We start from the raw sequence: 17,296 nt of genomic DNA on the forward strand, positions 1-17,296 counted from the left end.
ATGTCACAAGTAAAACATACACAAGGAAAATCCAACCTTCAAAGCATGTGTGTTTTCAATTATTTAAGCAATTGGAAGAGCTACGCAGGAGTGTTGTTGGTAAAGGTTGAACTCTAGCATATTGCCAATCTATTTTTCTTCAATCATTTATTTTATCTTGAATTTTCTCATTTACTTGTTTTGTTTAGTTGAATCATTATTCCTATAAACCAATTCCCATTTTAGATATTTGTTTAAGTCACATCCAGTAGTATTTAGTTTCGTCAAATTAGTTTAGTTCTTAGAGTTAAATAAGTTAAATACACAAAAACTCGTAAATTGTTTATATCAGTCCCTGAGGAGATCGACCTTGCTTGAGCCATTCTATACTACAAACACTTGTTCTCTTGCAAGAATTTTCTATGGTTTAACCCTTTATTTTACAAGTGGTAAAATCGCTATCAATATATATATATATATATATATATATATATATATCAACTTGGTCCACTCACGTTTGTTTTGTGCCCCCTTCAAGACCTTATAACGAGGAATACGATCTGAACTACGAGGAATTTCCCTACTAGTGATTTCGTGCTATATCTTCTCTGCTTCGGCGCCTATTGTAATAGCACTTCTTTATCTTGAATTCTGCTTGTACTCTGTACTAGACGTATACTCTGAACATTATGTGTGTTATCGTAATTTTATTAATTTAGCAATTGAACTTTAGTATTGTGTTATTAGTCCCTATTGCATGTTTTAGCATATTTCTCAGCTTTTGCTTAAATTAAATGGCTTTTGTCACCCTTCGGGTGTCGGCCAACATGTGACCATCCCGATGTCCTGAGAACATCGGGATCGGGGCGTGTCATAGCTATTGATTAGTAAGCTTCTCAAGTTTATATGACCTAAATACTCACATTGATATGTAGTCGATTGCAGAAATAGAATAGTATCATTTTCGTGATAAGTAATTTAAAGAGTACACTCGAAAATGGATTTGTTCTTCTTATTGTATTCAACAAGTTCATGCAACTTTATTCTTCTATTCCGACGAAGAGTAGCAAAATAGTATTTTGCAGCAATTCCTCATTCCATGCTCAACAAGCAACTGTTCATGCTTTTCAGTGTTCATGAAATGATCCATAAGATGACTAGTTTTTGGTCGATCCCACTTTAAACTTGACTCTGCCTGGTGTAACTCTGTGATGCCATCATTTTCTTTTTACCCATGTTAACTTTGTGTTATTACAGATATGCCATCATTTTTACAAAGTATATATACTGAATTTTTTTTAAATTTTTTATTCTTTGTTCTCCCTTCTCTCTTCCTTCTCGCTCTTATCTCCGTCACTCGGTTAATGACGACGGCGAGCTATCCGTTCGAAAGCCGGCGAATCGGACCTCACCGTTTCACCAATCGTCTCCCTTTCATCTTAGGAACAAGAAACACCAGTCGCATATCTCGATTCGTTAGGGTTTCGACGAGGATTTTCGAAAACTCTGACGTTTTTGTGACGATTCCGGCGAAGATCGGCGTCGAGGTTGCTCAAACTATTCCTCAGAACGTCAGGTACCTTCTGCATCTATTGCACTCAAAGATCTGCTTCAAATTTTTTATTTAATATAATTGGGTTTTAGTTAATTTTTCGTGGATTTTGTCCTTTAAATTTCTGGGTTGTGCACAAGTTTTCATTAAATTTTTGGCTTTTTTTGGTGTGATTTTATCTAAAAGTTATGGTTACCTTGAAGGATGGTAAGCCCCCTCACTCTCCTCTTTCTCTCTCTCGCTCTCTACACTTTGTGTAGATTATATTTTGTTTGCTTGCAGAGTTTTTGGTTCTTAAAAATCTCCAATTTCTTTATTTATTTGGTTTCCTCTTAATTTTATTTATTTGGTTTGCTCTTTTGATCGTGGACTAAAAGATTTGGGTGAATTATGATAATCTCTTTAACTGTAACTAGCTTCAAATAGAAGCTCTGAGTTTTCATTTCTATGGAAGCATGGCGGAAAACTATCCCCAAAAGATCTGTATTTTAATGGTTAATTCATTTTGGACCCTGGAATATGAGTATCAAACGCTTCATAGATAGCATTGCAACTTCCAGATCATGCTGAAAGCAGAAAGTGCTTTTGGCTTATATTAAAGCAGTTGATAAAGTTGTTCTTCTTGCTTGATATTTAGTTCGTATTTTGATCTTCGACCAAATTCCCAGAATCAATCCACCGTATATATGTTTTTCATTACTCTTTATTAAGAGTACCCTTTTGTGCATATAATTCATCAGCAGATCTCAACCAAAGTTGTATATGATTTTGTATAGAGAGAAAGCGGGTGGGATATGAGCAGTAGGCGTTTTTACAAGAATGATGAAAATTTCGCAGAAGACAGTATATGTTGATGAGTTCGAGAAAAAGAAGAAGATAGCATCTCATTTGAAAAGAGCAATGAGTAAGAGTAATTTTGGGTCCATCAAAAGTTCGATCTCATTGATGCAAAGCTTGAAGAGCATTAGATGTGAGGATCCAAGCAGTGTCCCGGTTGTGGACACAAGCTCGAAGGAAAGCCGGTACGAATAATCATATTAATCCAACAATTAATATTCTTAGCTTGGCATACAGTACTTGGTAGTAATATTTTGAATATGAATTAAAATTTTATTCTAAATTTTTTAGGTTAATATAAAAAGGGTCCATCTTTATCTTTTACTTGAATTTGTTTGTTTACTTTTTTATTTTGGTGCTTTAATTCCATGTTTTTAGTGGGATTTGTTACAACCATCCTGCATAATTAACCTCCGGGAGGAACATGGGTGAGCTCATGTTTTAGTTTGTCTCTTTCATATCTTTCAAACGTAATTCAATACCTAAAAATTCAAAAATTGATCAACTAAGAGGCAAAAAATTGTATTAATTAGTTGTACAATATTGTACCATGACACTGATAGAAAATTGACTGTATATGCTGTAATACAACCTTGCATATATGGTGAATTTATGATGTCAAGAACCACTCACTTTACATCTTATTAACTTGCTGTACAATTCAATCCACAAGCATATATAAAAAAATAAAAGATTTTGCCTTTTTTTTTCTTTCATCTTCTGTCCATATACGAATCCCTCACGACTATGGAATGTTACAAACCATTGAAATTCCTCACAATTATCCAGTAATGTAGAACAGAAGCCACCAAATTCTTATGAAATATATATATATATATATTTTTTCTTTTCTTTCATCACATGATGATATTAGATATGTTTGGGTTATGAGTACATCATACATTCATATATTTTTGTTGAACATTTGCCAGAATTATATATCTGGAGGGGGAGAAACATTTGTACAGCCAAACAGTCACCTTCAACCCTAATCTTAATCTATATAACTTGGTGCATACCATCCTTCCCTTCCCCCTTTTCAAGCATCAAAATAGTGGAAATGTTGGAGGTGTCTGTGGTCTTTTCATTTAGTTGGTCTGGTGCTTAAGTTTGCAGCTTCCTAGGACATAAGTTATCCTTACTACTCACTTCATAATCCACGGCTTCATTGAATCCAATATTTTTCTCACTCTTTTTGCTTATTGTGGAATTTGGGTTTTTATTTATTTATTTTTTTGGTGATTTTTATTGGTTAATTGGTTTTGTTGCAGGTTAGAGCGGTCGAGGTTCAAAAGATACTGGTAGAATAGAACTCAGACCGGTGAGTTATTATGCTTACTGCTCTAACTGTTTCACTTACAATTTTAATAAGCTTCTTTTGCTGAATTTACTTTTGATTATCATTTTTATGGAATTCAACATTTGAGTTGATTAAAATTGGTAATTTGTTTTGATTTGTTGTCATATAGTTGATTAGTTGGTAATTTAATGCAAATATTTTGCTTTAACTTCTTAAGAATCCAGATATTTTCCAAATCACAATCTGATTTGGATTGCATGTAGTCTTACATGTAACAAATGAAAATTCAAACAAGTAACATTGGTGATGAAATTGACGATTTATAAATTATTTGACAATCCTGACCTAAGATGTGGGATCTTAGTTGGATTGCAATACGGGTTTATGAACTTGAAAGGTGTAATATTAAAAAATGTACACCCCATCTACAGGAAAACGAAGAAGAAAAAACGAAGTAGAAAGAAGAGTGAAGTACTTAGTGGCAATAGAGAACAACGTCAAAAGTAACCAAGATGCCTTTTCTATGTAATATATTCTACAAACATCTTTTTTTTTTCCTTATTACATATGTAATAGATTTTGGTATATTTACTATATTTTGCACATTTAATCAGTTTTAAAACCCGCAGTATTGCGCGGGCTAAATTGCTAGTCAAGTCTATATGAAAGGGAAAAATGTACAAACTTTTGAGAACCAAATTTAAGTTTGGGAGATATTTGAAGGGAGAATGCGATAAGGGAAAGAATGGGGAAATTAAAGGAAAGAACAAAATTTTGTGAGTTTTCCTACTTTTTGTGTTCATATATAATTTAGGTTGGGTTTTTCAACATGAAGCGAAGGAGTGTCTAGCTTCTGAGTGTTCCTTTAAGATTTTGTGCTTTCTGGCTCAACACTTTGGGATGCCTGAATTTGAAATTGGTGGGCGCTACATTAAAAATTGATGAGCAGTCAAATGAAACTCATGAATCTCACTGTGACCTTTCCTACGGTGAAAAGCTACAATGAAACTTTTCCTCAACATAGTATTTATTTATTTTATTTTATTTTAAGTACAAAGGAGACATATTATTTAAATTTCATACATAGACAAGCAACTGCAAATTAACATGTACATATAATGCACGCTAGAAATTAAATGGGAAAGAAGAGGGAGAAATTAAGTGGGAAACTTAGCGTTGAGCGCATTGGGAAAAAGAACACACCGTTTGTATGAAAGTGAGTATGATGATCAAAGTAGCAGCAGTTACAGAAATAGTTGTCCAAGGTGAGTTGAAATATTTTTGTTTCAGATCTGCCTTCCATTTGTTCCACGGCTGTTTGTAGTACTCATTGAGGTCCTTCACAAGAGTAGCATAATAGAATCTTCGTCTGTCCACCCCAACACCTTTGCCAAGGCTGTTAATCAGAGTAGACACCTCATTGTTGTCACCAAGCAGATGTTCAACAATTCCATTCTTGAGAAGCAATTCCACATCATTTGGGGTGTTCACAAAATAATCCATGAGGAGGCTATAATCACTGAAGTAGTTACAATCGCAATGGCATTGCTCAAAGGCAATAAGGTTTCGGAGTACAATCTCCGTGTGATCCTGTATTTTTAGATTTGGAATTTCCAAAATTCCGTCTTTGAAACATATATCAAACAGATTCTTGCCTGATCTCGCCTTAAACTTGACTCCAGCCTGGTGTAGTTTCGTCATGCTGGGTACAGCTAGAGTATCGACTAACTCTCCATTTTTGAAGTTCTCTTCCGGTGTTGGTAGATGTAAAGTTCTAACCAAATCAACAAAATGCTCTACTTTAAAATTAGGACGTTCCCAATTGCCTTTTTCCATATAGAAATTCGTTGATTCCTTACAGAACTCATAAAAGAGGTCAAGTACTGAAGGCTTCGTATCCGGCACCTCAGCCACCTCAGCAGTGGCAAAGAGATCCTCAAGAATGAAAAACGGGAGCTGATTTTCGAGCAAAAGCATGTCAGAAACTATAAACTTTATCAACCATGGTTTGTTAAAGATGCGGTCATTGCTATCGCGCACGACATACCACCCGTACCTCAATAAGAGCTCAATGATGAACGCGGCATCCACAAGAATGATTCTTACAAATTCATCACTGCACAACCCAATGGTGTGCGCATAGCAACCGCGCAGTTCCACTTCCTTGTCCTTTATTTTCTTTACACAAACTTCCAAGCTGACCCCAGGCCGATCTAAAAAATACTGAAGGTACCTCTTCTTGTGTTCTTCCATGTCTTCTAAGCCTTCCCTGCCATGGTGAAGCGGACCTATAGAGACTACTTGAGGTGTGTAGGCCTTTTCATTTACACGCCGTAGTTCTTCAGGAACTCTGTAGATACAACACGAATTGGACAAGGGAAGCAAATCATCCAACTCCTGACTTATTGAAGCGGACAAGGAAAGCAAACCATGCAACTCCTTACTCATTGAAGTTAGTAACGGAGTGCAAGGGTTTTCGATGTCATGTGGAGCTTCGTTGCTTCCTCCCATTTAATGTTGATGGGTTTGTTGTTATAAATCGTAATTGCTGACAACGAGATGATGATCCCTGACACATCAATAAACAAATTATTCCCTAACAGAGAAAATTAATCCAAGCATTGAGAAAACATGACAACAATCAAAACCAATCTAGATAATAGAGAAAACTATTAATCCAAGAATTGCAAATATATACACCCGAAAAAATTAAATTTTGTTTTATATATTTGTGAGGAGCGTGTTTAGTCAGATTGAATTAATTTCTCCTACCTACCCTCTTATATTTTGCTTTAATCTACCTGGAATGAGAGAAAAATATATAACAAAATAGTAGTATCCGTAAATAATAAGTAATAAACTTGTATTCTTGTAATATATTCTTAGAGTTATCATGTCCCACTACGCAATTGAAAGAGATTTTTTTTTTTTTTTTTTTTTTTGTATTTTGATATTTTGGCAACAACAAAAAGAAAAAAAAAATAAGACAACCCAAACTAACAAATATTCGACAATGAAAAAAACTAACAAATCATAGAATTGTCTATACAATTATTCGGAAACCTACAGGTAATTTTTATTTTATTTTATGTCTCTACAGGTAAGTGTCTACAAAGCGGACTAATTGATTTAACAAACCAAGCTGACGTGACGTTCCCTTGGGATTGTTACATAAACCTTGAATTCATCACCCACTGCTCAAGTGGAGCCAAATAGGGACCGGCTTCTTTGCCCTTCCATTTCTTATATACTCTCATCTCCTCCTATTTTGTATATTAATTTTTTTATACAGATAATAAGACAAAAAATAATAGTAATATAAAATGTTGATGTGACTTAACTGTGACCGCACAAATAGGAGGAGATGAGAGTGTATGGGAAGTGGGAGGGTAGAGAAGCCAAGTCTGCCAAATAGATGTTGGTGTGTAAAGTTGGAGTCCAAATTTTCGGACCCGGCTTCTCTGCCCTTCCACTTCTCATACACTCTCATCCCCTCCTATTTTTTACGATCACGGTTAAGCCACGTCAACATTTTATATTGATTTTTTTTATAGAAATAATAAGACAAAAAAATAGTAATATAAAATATTAACGTGATTTAACCGTGACCGCACAAATAGGAAAATATGAGAGTGTATGGAAAATGAGAGAGCAGAGAAGCTAGGTTCCAAATTTTTTGCACCCAAAACCCCCCGGCCTCTCGGTGCCTTTTTTTTTTTTTTTTGCCACCTGTTCTTTTACATTACATCACTTAATCACAACTTGACGGCGTTACTATTAATACTAAAATGAAAATTTAAAAAAAAAAAAAAAAAAAAGGAGAAGACAACCAACCGGTTCACGCTTTTGAGCTTATGCGTTCACATCTATGCACATCACACCACCCCTCCCTTCCCGTGTTCCCCTCTCTCCTCCCATCTAATTCCAAAGACGGGATGAATTCCAGAAATCAAAAGCTTCAGAATTTCAAAATCCCCAATATAAACACAGAAATTAAAGTCAATAAACCGCGAAACAAACTCAAAATTCCAAATCAAATGAGAGAGATGAAGATAAGGGGGATCAGGATTTGGTGAGTTCCAGTCGCGGAGGGGTTGGCTGTTCACGGCGCTGGAGTCGCATGTCGGAGTGGGGCAAAGGTGGTGGTAAGCGAAGGTGGGATAAGGTATGATTGAGAATACCCATATTATGTTCCAAGATTCACTTCAAAGGTTTTGGATGTGCTCGCCGGCACTGATAGGAGAGGAGGTGAGGAAGTCCGCCGGCGAGGTAGGGTCGGGGTGGGTGGGGGTTAGGGCAATGCTAGGTTTTTTTATGTATTATTTAGTTTATATTTTTTAACGGTGTTAGTTGAAGATAAGTTAAAAGACAGGTGTAACTAAATTAGAAAAGGCACAGAGAGGCCATATGAATTTTTTGATACAGAAGATTTGAACTTGTAAAGAGGATGAGAAGAGGCATTGCACTTGGACAAGTACGCCAATAATTCAAAAATTAAACATAAGTAGTTCACTCTTAATTAAAATTAGACATAAGTAGTAAGTAATTTACTCTTAATTACACGAGACTTCTGATAATAAACTCTGTAGTTGACGTTCATAGAGCTGGATACTATCTATATATTAGGCTTAAGTGGTTAATTGAAGTTTGAAGATAATATTAATGCAGGTTGTACTTAATACTAGACACTTATAAAACTGAAACACATATACACAACCAAACTATTCAACTCAAAAATATTAAAAGGAAAGCTGCATCATTGAAGATGATTAAATAAACTGAAAATATCAAATAATATAAATTAACGGAGGATTAAAAAAATAATTTAATCAAACTATAATAGTCAACCAGTTTGCATAAATCACTAGTACGTGAAGATAGACGAACTTTCATAGGCCATAATCGTAGAACAGAGGCATGCATACTACCTTTGGGTGTGGAGGTGCTCTGTAACATGAGCAAGAAATATCCGCATATTCTTAAACCATTTTTAAAGCATTTAAATTTGAATCGGTATCATTGAAGCAGAAAAGTGGATGCATCTTATTTTCCAAACATAAAAACGATAAAAATATATAAAAATAAAATAAAAAAAGAGAAAGATTTGTCTTCCAATAAGGTTGGTTGTAAATAAAATTGAGATTTCACCGCAAAACCAATAACAATATAGAAAGTAGCTCAACTTCTTTGAAGTGACCTTCCATTATTTGTTATTATCAAGATTTTAGATCCAATTTCCGGCTAGCATGAAACATAACAATCAACTTAAAGCTTCCATAAAATGGATAGATATGAGTTGCAAATCGTAGAAATTGAAATGGATACAACCCTGATGAAAGATAATTAAAGAGAGATGCAGAAGAAAGTGAAGCTGCAGGCAGGAATTCACACCTGCTTATGTATAAGAAAATCAACGCATACAGATCGTCTTTTGCTCCTCCTGTTACCGATGAAGTGCAAATTTTCGCTTAATAACAGCACAATGATGGGATACGCAATTCTCCTATATATACTAATTGTAATCACAAGTTGCTATATAATTTACTTTGAAAAAAAAAAAACAAGTTGTTTTAATTTATACCAAAACCAAAAGAAAAAGAATTCCCATATGTTTGATTTGGTCGAGTTAATAATATGGTTTATGTCTTCATTTGTAAATGAGAAGTTTGAGATTTGATAATCGTCAAAGGTGAATTTGAGCCATATTATTATGGTTAGTGCATTGTGAGGCTTAACCCATTCCTTCACCCCCTTAGACCTACCCTCAATTTGCTCCAACCCTTAGGCCAAATATGAGTTTTAACCAAAAAATCATTTTTGGGGCAAATTTAGGTCAAAATTTCCCTTGAGTTAGTGGACTGACTTACCATGTATGTGTATTTTTTTTCAGTTTTATATTTATAAATCCATAAATTCAACTGTTAAAATCTAATATGATCAAATACAAGGGTGAAAAAAAGATATAACGGTCCAAACTTATATCCTACGGCTAAATAATTGAAAAAAAGTTCTTTCATATGTTTCATATTCTTTTATAGCGTTCCATGAGTTTCATGGTGTAGGTTTACTAATTTTTCAATATTTATCGAAATCTAAATATTTTGGAGTTAAAATTTTTACAAAATTAAATTAGGATAGTTTACAATTTTTTTTTTTAACTTTAAGAATAAAAAATTATCCTAAATTCATTATTTAATAATTTCAGGCTAAAAATTTAATCCAAAAGTATTGGAGCATAAAATTGTTTCTAATTTAAAAATTTTAGGTTTTAACCCAAGGGTTGAAGATGGTCTTGATCAAAACAAACTTAAAGGATTTACAAATTAGATCTTGACTTTTTATAAAAAGGGTTGCGAAAGTTAAACTAACCGAAATGATCTAATTCTAATTGTCAAACTCAACTTAATCTGCAGCTTAGTTTTAGTTGAGCAAATATTGACGAATGATGATGAATTGAAACTTAAAATAAATGGTGAAAGCAAATAAACAAAGAAGGTACGATCAACAAAATAAGAAGATAATCCAAGTATTGTCTTCCACCAGCTGTTCTCATTTTTTAATTAAAAAAAACAATAAAAAGATAAAATAACATAAATTAACAGGAATGTAGAAGAATAATTTAATCAAATTATAATAGCCAACCAGTTCGCATAAATCACTGGCACAAGAAACCTATCCGTTCTTATCTCAAACATGAATCCTTCTTTTCTTTTTTTCTTTTTTTAGTAAAACATGAATCCTTCTTAACCTTTGGCTAATGACAACAATCAATAACATAATGACTTCAGTAAGGTTACGTTATCTGGCAATAATGCTCCCTTCAATGGAGATATTAAAAGACTTTTCGTGTGCTTATAGAGAGTTGGCTACTCCTCTAGTTGGCCGACTAATTTTTTGTTAGGGTAAAACCTCAATTATTTTTTCATTACAAAAGGTAGACGAGTTGATCAATTAAATTCTTCTTGCTACCTACCCTTATTTTTCTTCGACTAAAATAGGCTTTTTAATTAAAATTGTCTCTAAGATTTGTATAACACATTGCTTTGGTCTCTGAGATTGTCCACCATCCATTATTTTGGTCCTTCCGTTAAAAACTCCGTTAAGTGTCTCGGAGCTCTTGGCCGGAAGTTTGGATAATTTTCAAAACTTCGTAACTCAATCGTTTCTTAACCAAATTTGACCCATAATATATCAAAATGAAGATAGGAAAGTGTAGAACAAGATTATACCATTTGGAAGCCCAATGGTTGGCGGAGATTGCCAGAAAATAGTCTGAAATGTGACTGATCCGTGAAAAAACTGAAAAACTCGCCGAAAACTAGGTAAACTTTAAACGTTCATAACTTCTTCAATACTCAACGAAATCGAGTGATTCAAAATGAAAATCATACTTCTCAATGAGGCAAGGAGAATGGTACCTTTACAGATGGATAATTTTCTGTGGTTTGGCCGAAAAATGGCTCGAAAGTGGCTAACTCGAGACCAAGATATCCACTTTCGAGCCGTTTTCCTGCCAAACCACGGAGATTTAGTCATCTAAAAAGGTACCATTCTCTTCATCGCATTGAGAAGTATGATTTTCATTTTTGAATCACTCGATTTCATTGAGTATTGAAGAAGTTATGAACATTTAAAGTTTACCCAATTTCCAGCGAGTTTTCCAATTTTCCTGCGGACCAATCACCTTTCAAACTATTTTCAAGCCATCTCCAACAACCACTGGGCTTCCAAATAGGTATAATCTTGTTCTATACTTTCCTATCTTCATTTTGATATATTATGGGTCGAATTTGGTTAAGAAACGATTGAGTTACGAAGCTTTGAAAATTGCCCAAACTTTCGGCTAAGAACTCCGGGACACTTAACGAAGTTTTTAACGAAATAACCAAAATAATGGATGGTGGGCAATCTCAGGGACCATTTCTATTGATTTTCAATCTCATGGCCCAAAGTGATGTGTTATACGAATCTCATGAACAATTTTGGCTAAAAAGCCATTAAAATATATAGTTGATTTAATTCAACGTGGTGAAATTAATTCTCCAGTATATAGTAAGACCATCTCCAACCCTTGACCTAAAACCTAAAATTTTTTGCTCAAAAAATTTAGGTTCTAGCCCAGAAACAGCTTTTCTTCTCAAACCCTTTTGGCCTAAAATTTTAGCCCCATATATTTAAAGAATGAACTTAGGCTAATTTTTTTTCTTAAATTAACTTTAAAAAAAATATGTAGACTATCGTAAATCAATTTTATGAACATTTTAATTTAAAAATATTTAAATTCCGATAAATATTAAAAAATTACTAAATTGATACATGAAACACTATGGAAGAATATGAAAATCATGATAGAGATGTATAAACACAAAATACATGAAACACACAAGACACACATAACACATGTGAAGCATAAAGTAACATCTTCCTCACATGTCCAATTACGACCTTTAATATGCTTTCTTGCCATCTTGAAAATTTTGGAAATAGGAAGAAATGGTAGAAAGAAATATTGGAAGAATTGTAGGAGAAAATTGAGTTTTGTATGGATGTTTGAACAAATACATAGGTAATTATAGAGTTTTTGGGTGAATTTTGAGTTAAATAAATTTTTTTTAAATTATTTTAGCCGTTGGATTTAAATTTCAACAATTAGATCTATTTTTTTACTGTTAGATTTGATTATATTCGATCTTATCCGTTGGATTCAATGTATTTTAAAAGTACATTTTTTAATAAAACAAAATTTGAATCTGGACCGTTGGATCAACCAACGGTCCAAATATATCAGCCGTTGGATGAAAAAAAAAAGTCGTTGGGCTCCTAAAGGTGGTCGACAACTACCCTGACAGTGGGCCCCCTGTCGGGCGCTGAAGGCTTCAGCTCGCTGGGGAGATTGCGGCGCATGTTTGGGCCAAGACTGGGCTGGGTTTGGGCAAGTCCATGCGTATCTGGACTAAATCCTGGGTGATATTTAGCTTTCTTTTGAGTTTTAGCTTTTAACCCACATATTTAGCATGGATTTGATTAGGTTTAGGGGAGGGGAATAAAACCTAAAAAATAGCATATAGTCCAGAGTTGGATTTGGTCTGAGAAAGCAGGACAGAACTAAAGTTAACCCTTCCAATTCCCTAAATCTTAAATTGCCAAGAATTAAAAATAAAAATAAAAAAAGGAAAAAAAGGAAAAGAAAAGGAATGAGCTATCTTTGTTTCCAGTCAACAACTGGACAAAAGGTAACGTAATTTTATGTGCAAGCTGAAAAATAAACGAGGACAAAATCGTCAAAACATAGTTAATAAACAATATTTTGAACTGGATTTTAATATATAGTAATATATCTTTGCATGGAGAACGAAAAATAAGAACAACTCTTATTAAATTATTAGGGTTACAAATTTCCACAACGCAAATATGAATCTCATTAGGGCAAAAATGTGCAAATGAAACTTGATATAGATCCAATTTTGTGAGCCACAATTGGAAATAGTTCACTTATGTGAAATAGGTCCGATGACTAGGATTACACATCAACATTTTCATATCAATAGGTTAGCATAACAAAATATATATAAAATTGTTTAGACATACATATAATATGACAGGAAAAACTAGCATACTTTCAGCATATACATGCACAATACATGAAATCCAAATTTAAGCTTGCATAATGCATGTCCAACGCCCTAAAAATGAAATGCGTTCAAGAAAGTGGCAAAGCCAAATTTAGCCTTCATTGTTCTAGTTTCTTGAGATTTTCAAAAGCACCTCATGTAGCCTGCAATACAATGCACCAAATCACATAGTAAACCAATTACAGAAGGGCAACGGCATAGCGCCGTTGGCACTCTCATGTTTAACTTTTGGCGCTACATATATTGCGCGTATAAAAACTGTAAAATACTTAGTTTGAAGTGCTAAAAGCATTGCACTTAATAGATAGGTAAATAAATGTGTGGGAAAGAGCAAGAGTACCATGACAAAAGGTGCTTCAGTGAGAAATAGAATAGGAAAACCTCTAAAGAACGCGAAGGGTCCTTTAGATTTTATAATCGTACACAATACTAAAATTGTACTTGTACCTGAACTAACAAACACCAAAATTTAATCAATTCAATCAAACTCGAATTAATTAACAAAATATTATTTTGTTTGAGAATTTTTTTAGACGATATGGGGTGACTGATGCTGCATACTAGGTGACTGATGCTGGGTAACTGATGCTGCATATGAATATCAGACGATATGGGGTGACTGATGCTGCCAGATTTTATGTTTCCTCTTTGCATGGGATTCTCTATTAAGTCTAATCCCTTAATTTGAGAAAGATTCACATCTAAATGACTTGTTGATAGTTGCGTGCTAGCTACTTGCTGCACTCCCTTAATTTAAGAAGTGACAACTTTAAGGTTTACCGGGTTAGTAGGATTTGCCAAGGTAGGATTGCGTGTAACCTTCTACCTCATTATATATCCCCCCTTGTACAATCAATCTATGAAAAATACATTCAAACAAACTTAAAATTTCCACAAATCTCTGTGGTAGTCTACGTGTTGAAAAAATAGTTACACAAAAAAGGGAGTAGTTCTAGTTTTTTTTTTCTTTGAATATTGAGACTAGTATAATCTTCTTCATCTACCAAAAACTATTCCTCCTCTTTTTTTCCTTTTGTTCAGTTCTTCAGTTTTCCCCCTTTTGTTCTTATTTGTTATGGTGTAGCAGGACATGATAGTTTTTTTTTAGGAATGGATTTGTGCTATAGCCGAGATGCTGTAGTTTTTATCCTACCTCAAAGAATTAACTATGCAACTAATCAAGAGCTTAAATAGCTGCAATAATTGTGTTCTAACTAAATTAGAAATAAGAAAAGAGAAAGGAAATTGATAACTGGGTGTCTAAGCTTGGCAAACAAAGACTGATTGAAGAAGAAAATCCAAAAACAATTAAAGAAATAAGTAGCTTGTTGTCGATTGAGAGGTCGAGGGAGGGAGACGAATGAGAGGTGGTACGTGTTTGCCATTGATGGCAACCACCAGGTGGCTGGTCGGTGAGGCGGGGTGAGAGAGTAGAACCAATAGTGCTGAAAGAGATGGGGTGAGAACAAAAAAAAATTTTTTTTTTAGGGAAAACGAAATAGGTTATCAGGTTTTACAATTTGGGAGTTTTGACATTATTATTTCAATATTTTTAATCTTTACATTTAATATTATAAGTGATGAATTGACTATTATGTGGCCTACTCTTTATATAAGTGATGAATGTAAAAATTTCATCACATATTAACATTTCGTTCGGCGGTAAAATTTCCCGCCCAATAGTTTGTGACGAATTCAAAATGTTATGCGACGCAAAATATTTTGGTGGTTGTGAAAATCTTTATGTGACGATTTCTAAAAAAGCCTCACTCATTTTACCGAAATGTGATGAATTTTTAGGCGCCACAAAAAATACTATCACCTAATCCATGTTTTCTTGTAGTGTAACACGTTCTGAAGTGAAATTTATTCTTTGAGAACAAGTGCGTGATGATTTTTTTGAAGTGTCAATAACAGTACTTTCATTAAAAAATGAAGCGAATTTACACCTGCTTTCATACAGGAAAACAAGCAAGTTTGTATAGTTAATTTGCCTCTTGTAAGTGACTAAGAAATCTCAAAACATATTACAATAAATTTTCTTTTAACAATACACAATGATAGGCTAGCTACATATAAGCAAAATAATTGCTGCTAGATGAGCTTACTAGCCTCTAGGGATAGAGCAATGAGAGCAAATCCAGTCAACAGGATTTGCCCTAGACAATGTTTGTGGTGGAATGAACGAGCAACCTTAATTTGGCTTGCAAAGAAAACTATATAAGCAATGGTACTTTAGGCATTTCATATCATCCGCCTCTATTATTAATATCTTTTATATTTTTCTTTCCATTTCAGCAAGAAAATAATAAAACAGTGGTGCTATCCCACACTTTTTTTTTTTACATTCCACACACTATTCTTAATTTTCTACAGTCAAATCAAATAAATTAAAGAAGATTAAATAATATAAATTAATATGAATTGTGTAGAAAGTAAAAATTGATGTATACACTGGCGGATCCATATAGGGACCCGGGGGGTCCTGGGACCCTTCAGAAGTCCGAAGAAACACTTGTGATCAACCTTTGGGACCCTCCAACAATTTGGGCAGGTGCAGTGGAGAGGCTTATTGCCTTCATAGATGTGCAGGCAGCAATGCTTATAACAAAGAAGAAGAAGAGGTTTTTAATTAATTTTTGTTTTAAAAGACCTAGCCGAAACGACAGCGTTTTTTAGCCAGGTCATTATAAAAAATTTAAAAACTAAAGTATCTCTGTTTTCTCTACAGAGCTCGAGAACCCCGGTCCTTTCCAGTATCCCCAAATTATATTTAAGAACTTCTAGCCCAAATCGTCGCAACCTTCCAACTTTATACCCAAGTTACCCTATTCCCCACCACCATTTGCCGTTCCACCGCCTTTACCTGCCTAATTTAATTTCTTCCAAATTCATATAAGTTTTTTAATCCTAGACTCTAGTCCCAACTCCCAATTAATAAGATATAAGTTACGTTAACAAATTTTATCTTTGTAGAGTCACTAATTGCGTTATGTTGCTGAGGAGAATTTGTTGGTTTTATTACCTTTGAAATTAATCTTGATTTATTCAATGAACCAAATTCAGTAAAAAATTGTGATATGGAACCAAATTAGTCTAATATATATATTTTTAAACTTTTATGTTGGGACCCCCCGATCTTGAAATCCTAAATTCGTCACTGGATGTATAGATAGTACCACACATAATGAAATGAGTAAATTGTACAAATGGTCCCTCAACTTTAATCAAATTGGAGCAATGGTTCCTCAACTAAAAATCAATTACCATTGGTCCCTCAACTTATCAAAATGTGTAGTTATAGTCCTTTTCATCAATTTTGTCAAAATTTTGTCAAAATAAGCTATGTTGGAATGACCATTTATATAATTAGGGTCCCTTAACTCATCAAAGTGTATAATTATGGTTCTTTTCGTCAACTATGTCAAAAAATTTGTCAAAACGAGTTATATTGGAAGGACCATTACTACAATTGGGTTAAAGTTAAATGATCATTTCTCCACTTGAATTAAAGTTCAGGAACCAATGGTAATGGATTTTAAGTTGAGGGACCATAGCTGCACGTTTTGATAAGTTGAGGGACCAAAGGTAATGGATTTTTAGTTGAGGGACCATTGCTCCAATTGAGTTAAAGTTAAGGGACCATAGCTACAATTTACTCTAATGAAATTATTCTATTATAGCTAATTTTTCCAATAGTTTAATGTAGTACTGTTAGATTAATCTAATCAGACTATAAAAGTCAACCAGTTCTCAAATATTCTAAAGTAGTATTTTTTTTCTTGAACAAAAAATATTATTTATACTAAAGAGGAGAGAGTATGTTTAGTCCCATCCCATAATGAACTTTCATTTGGTGGACATATGGACATATATAATATTTGGGGAACATGAGGCCAATAATTGTAGGCAGATGCATACTGCACCGGCAGCAAGTTGTTCCATATTTAATATAGTACTGCTAGATTAATCTAATCAGACTATAAAAGTAAACCA

At 33.9% G+C, this 17,296-nt stretch overlaps 1 protein-coding gene and 1 long non-coding RNA gene across 13 annotated transcripts in view; one reads left to right on the forward strand and one right to left on the reverse strand.

Moving 5' to 3' along the window:
• Positions 1–17,296, reverse strand: part of LOC126603271 (UPF0481 protein At3g47200-like) — a 92,535-nt gene that overhangs the window by 36,354 nt on the left and 38,885 nt on the right. For 3 of the 10 annotated variants that reach the window (XM_050270080.1, XM_050270072.1, XM_050270077.1), the window contains exon 2: positions 5,054–6,237. The exons of 5 other annotated variants lie outside the window; for them this stretch is intronic. In XM_050270080.1, the coding sequence (XP_050126037.1) occupies positions 5,054–6,179 (1,126 nt within the window). In that variant the 5' untranslated portion in view covers positions 6,180–6,237. Of the gene's footprint in view, positions 1–4,677; positions 6,238–17,296 lie in introns of those variants that run through there. 2 more of the 10 variants (XM_050270074.1, XM_050270073.1) reach the window with 2 other exon arrangements.
• Positions 1,268–17,296, forward strand: part of LOC126603283 (uncharacterized) — a 29,724-nt gene continuing 13,695 nt past the window's right edge. The window contains exons 1-4 of one of the 3 annotated variants that reach the window (XR_007616225.1): positions 1,268–1,555; positions 2,308–2,553; positions 3,640–3,689; positions 4,100–4,457. This is a non-coding gene — a long non-coding RNA (uncharacterized LOC126603283). Of the gene's footprint in view, positions 1,556–2,307; positions 2,554–3,639; positions 3,821–4,099; positions 4,458–17,296 lie in introns of those variants that run through there. The other 2 variants (XR_007616224.1, XR_007616223.1) reach the window with 2 other exon arrangements.

Source organism: Malus sylvestris, chromosome 15, assembly GCF_916048215.2.
Source record: "Malus sylvestris chromosome 15, drMalSylv7.2, whole genome shotgun sequence".
Taxonomy (NCBI): Eukaryota; Viridiplantae; Streptophyta; class Magnoliopsida; order Rosales; family Rosaceae; genus Malus; species Malus sylvestris.